The sequence below is a fragment of the Montipora capricornis genome, chromosome 7 (genome assembly GCF_036669925.1).
Source record: "Montipora capricornis isolate CH-2021 chromosome 7, ASM3666992v2, whole genome shotgun sequence".
NCBI classification, from domain to species: Eukaryota; Metazoa; Cnidaria; class Anthozoa; order Scleractinia; family Acroporidae; genus Montipora; species Montipora capricornis.
This window is the reverse complement of record NC_090889.1, coordinates 17,793,831-17,798,459: the sequence shown is the minus strand read 5'-3', so window position 1 is coordinate 17,798,459 and position 4,629 is coordinate 17,793,831. Positions and strand designations below refer to the sequence as shown.

Here is a 4,629-nt window from a genome sequence, read left to right as displayed (position 1 = left end):
GTGGTAATGCATTGAGAAGCATAATCGCCCGTATTAACTTCACTATCTGTCGCTTAGGAGATCTGAGTTTCTTTTCTTTCGTATAATTGGCTGACAGGTTCGCTCTAACGACTCATTGGTCGGTTGTGATGTTCGTCATACTGTTGGGTTCCTCAGCAATCCCAAGAGATTTAACGTAGCTATTACTCGGGCCCAGGCGCTGCTCGTCGTTATTGGCAATCCTCATGTTCTTTGTCAGGTAAGTAAGACTTCAGCCTTACTCGACTCTCCGCTCACGTTGAAATTCGCTTTTGGTGTTAATTACAAGAAATAACCCTTTGTCGAATAATGAAACGCATTTAAATTGTTGTCGATTGAAATAATTTTTTTTGATCATGATCTCATCAAGGGGAGCTTCTACCTCCACTAATTCTTTGAGTCAACCCTTTCCCGAGTAAAGTTATTTTTAGGAACTGGTTTTTCCCACGAAAAGTGTCATATTTCCCTTGACGCGGAGATAGCTTTGTTTTGATTGCCTTTTACAACAATGGGAGTGCTGAATCTCCCAAGGGAGGTGTTCTACTTAAGCAATAGAGGACGTTTTCCGTGTTTCCATAGCCTCATCTAAACACGAGGGGGAGTTGGGAGAATTCGAGACAGTTGTGCAAACCCGAGACGCAGTCGAGGGTTTGCATAACTATCGAAAATAAACCGAACTCCCCCGAGTGTTTAGATAGAAATGGTTCGTAAAACCCTTTCTCAGGTCATGAAAGGTTAGCCGGAATTCTTTGACGTCACATCTCAATCTCGTCTCCAGAGTCCACTTTTGTTTTGGTCAGCACCAAGAACACGTACTCTGGCCACTTTCAATTTATGCGCAGTCATAGAGAAGGTCCGGTTTTTTTAACCGTTCTCAACCACTGTTGTTTCAAATTTCTGAGCTTGCGTAGACGAGCAGGAAGTGCGTGATTTGCGGGCTTCCTGCCTTGGATCTGACCAGAGCTGAGTCCGTGTTCTTGGTGCTAACGAAAAGAAAAGCGGACTCTGGGGACGAGATTGGTCAGATTTCTGTGAATTCCTTTTGCTTTTGCTTGGCCTGCCAGTAAAGATCGTGGCTTTAACCACAAAAAGAATTAACGGACTTCAAGTAAGACTATGAGAACAATTGACTTTTCTATTTTGAGCACTAATACTGGAAAAGAAGACTGATCTCCCAAACCGACAGCGCATGCTCAGAAGTAGTACTCCAGTCATGAGTCTCTACTGCCAAATAATAGTGATGTTCCGCTTTGCTTAGGATCCATACTGGTGCTGTCTTATCCAGTACTGTGTTATGAACGACGCTTACATCGGATGCGATTTGCCCTCTTTGGAGCAACATTTTCTAAAGGTACGTTAATATAAACGAAACTTATTTGCTAGTCGTTCATAGTAAATGAGCCAGTGGCCATTAAACACGGGCAGACACAGGTTGCCACGCAACGCTCCCCTGAAAGAGAGAAGCGTTGCGTGATTCTGCTCGAAACTGATGGGAGCCTTGCATGGCATCCTAAAAATTGCTGCGAAGAAGTCTGGAGTGTACAGAGTTTTCTAACAGAAATCGAACGTGACCACCCAATTATCGCGATCTTGGACAACACTATGAAGAAGAAATTAACATGAGGGCTCTCTAAAACGCTGTCCTGGCATTCCCTGGAATGGTAAACCAACAATGGATAGAGTGGGGGATACCTAAGAAAAAGCTTTGTCTATTTATCCGTCTTTGCGATTCAATGTTGCGAATGGTCTATTGGATGTACTTCCGGGTGATTTTGATTTTTATCAGGCTCTATTGAAATAGACCGGCTTTTTCATTCGCAAAGCATCATAGAAGATTCTAAGCGTTTTGTGCGATGTTCTATTGTGTTTCATCGCAGGAGGAATTCCAAGCTGCCTTTGGTCTGCTAAACGGAGCGCTGCTTGAAGGTGGAGAAACTACGGACAGTGGAGTTTTTGCTCAGGGTCAAAGCAGCACAGCATTGCAGGAGTTGGATGAAGACCCGTTTCCACAGAGTTCAAATGGAAAGTCAAATGATATACAGGCTATTTTCAAAGACTCAGATTTTCGGAGGTCTGACTGTGAGAACACCCCTTCGGCGTCCAGCGGGGAACAAGTTGACCCTTGCACCAACAACTTCATTGAAGAGAGAAAAAAGGGAGATTCGTTAACATTAGATGAAAATTGTGTTTTGAAGCCCTTTGCAAAAGAAGCCTTAGATTCGCATGCAAGTCTTCCTTTAACGGCGACACAGCAAGAGTCAGATGATGAGCTGGAACAGTTTGTGTTTCTACCGAAGAGAAATCGAAAAAGCAATGTGGCGGTTTAATTCATTTAAGGGAGCCAGATTATCAGTTATATTTTCAATTAAATAAAGTTAACTTTTACAGAAACCGCCTACGTCGTAATGCTGTTTACCATTCTTTAGGTGCAAATTGATCTGAGGTCTTTTCTGCGGGATCCGTCTTCGGTGTCCGCCACTTGAGCGTAAGGTGGCTCAAACCAGTTTCAACACCTCAAAGGAACATTCTTATTAGAAGGATTGACGCTACAACACTTTATCACTTAACGGCAAAGTTATAGTACCATATCAAACACCAAATATTGCTGTCATTTTTGTGACTTAAAAAGTTACCGTGGCAACGGGAAAGCTCTGCAAAAACACCCCATATTTTGGCTTCACCTGCTCATATGTCAAAAACGAACTCGGTGTCCCCCATTTTTATTTCTGAAATGTAATCAGCATGCCAGAGTGAAACTTTCTGCAAAGTTCAAAAAAGTCTGTGGATCGGATTCAGAGGCACCTTAAATAATTAAAAATTCAAGGTGGCTCTGAATCCGCTCCACAATTTTTTTTTTAACTTTTCAGAGAGTTTCATCTTGGTCTGCTGAACACTTTTGTGCAATAAAAAAGTGGGGTCACCGAGTTCGTTTTTCAGATATGAGCAACTAAAGCCAAAATATGGGGTGTTTTTGCAAGGTTTTTTGTTGCCATGGTAACTTGTTACGTCACAAAAATGACTGCATCTTGTTCAGCAATGATTGATGTTCGACATGGTACCATAATATTGCTGTTACGTGATTAAGTGTTGTAGTGTCAATCCTTCTAATAACAAGGTCTCTTGAGAGTGTTGAAACTGGTTTGTGTCTCAGTCGAGTTTCCCTATCTACCACCAATGCCCAAAAATGCTCATTACAAGCACGCTTAATCTCTATATCCAACATAAAGTTTTCGTTAGTGCTTAGAATCATGACCTGCTAACTTTTTTCAAGAAACAGTTATCCTATTGTTGGCAATAATAAGATAATTGTCAGGGTTAGCTTTATTTTTAGGTTAGGGTAAATGTAGCTGTTCATCCTTGCTTGAGGAACAGAGTTTAGGAGATACATGACTTACGAGATATCTACATTCTACCTCCCCTGCCCCCCACCCCACCGTAAAGTATCCCGTCAATAGCCTTTATGCGTGATGACGTCTGACTGATTTCACTACCAAGCCTCGAATTCGAAAATCAAACTTGTCAATTTTAGCATGAGCTGAATCCCAAAGGAGCAAACTTGTAAATAAAACCCACGTGTGAGCACTGTTGCATGTCCAGATGATGTGAGTAATTTTGTGCAAGCGAGGCTTGGCGGTGAATTTTTGAGCATATGCTGTCATCATGTATAGGGCCTATTGCACAAACCACAACCATTCAATTACAGCAGTGCGGTTTGTGTCAGCGTTAAGATTAGTGGCTGTTACCGGCGTTTATGGGAATAGGCCACCCTTTTGTCGACCAGAATGATGAAAATTAGTAAGAATGAAATGTTTTAAAAGTGCTTTTTAAAACGCCATCTTGCGCCTTCCACGGTTAACAGGCATTTTGCCTGTCAGAGCCCTTTTTAGTCGAGAAGTGTGGTCACAGAGGGTTAATCAAATGATGCATCAAATGATGCATCAAACCTGGAGTTGTACTTTGTGGGAGTTTTGGTCGTTCTGCCTGCGAATTGTCAGAACCCCTATGTTTTCTTGTTTAGCTGTTTACCTTCCTCTGGTAATATTTAATTTTCTGATCGCTTTTCTCAGCTGGCAAAGCGTTTTACTTCTCGTTTTCTGTCAGTTAAGCATGAATTCATTTTTGTTTCCTCGAGTATTTTCCCAATTGCTTAATCTCTTGGTCCCCATTCTCAATCCTCTTGTCTGTCGCACAGCCCAACCAACATACTTTATCCAGTTTTTCAGTCTTAGTGACATTTACTTACGTTATTCAACCTCTATTTTTGTGTCAGTATCTGCAGCCAACGCAAAGAAAATAAAACAGTTGGGGACTTTCAGTGCAATCCAGTTGTCACGCTGGGGAATTCCACTAATGTTCCAAGAAAATGGTTTCTGTAAATTCCTCAACCATACAAACTTAATTCAATCAAGTTGGCGACAAGGGTGGTGACCACCCGCTCCCTGGAGTGACTCGTGCTGGCCTCCCTCCCCTTGTTTGGACTCAAATTGGGCCAGAGGGACGACTTTATCGCTGTTTACCTTAAATATAAAACACCCAGGGTGAAATATTACACTGGGCAAATCAAAGATTCCATTAGCTTTAATTTTTAGGCTTTTGAAGACACCGAGGTCT

General features: G+C 42.0%; 1 protein-coding gene across 1 annotated transcript in view; it reads left to right on the top strand.

The window, feature by feature from the left end:
• Positions 1-2,403, top strand: part of LOC138057494 (RNA helicase Mov10l1-like) — a 32,337-nt gene extending 29,934 nt beyond the window's left edge. Inside the window, exons 19-21 of the mRNA XM_068903504.1 lie at positions 98-238; positions 1,277-1,369; positions 1,896-2,403. Of these exons, the coding sequence (XP_068759605.1) occupies positions 98-238; positions 1,277-1,369; positions 1,896-2,345 (684 nt within the window). The 3' untranslated portion in view covers positions 2,346-2,403. The remainder of the gene's footprint in view (positions 1-97; positions 239-1,276; positions 1,370-1,895) is intronic.
• Positions 2,404-4,629: the final 2,226 nt, after the last annotated feature.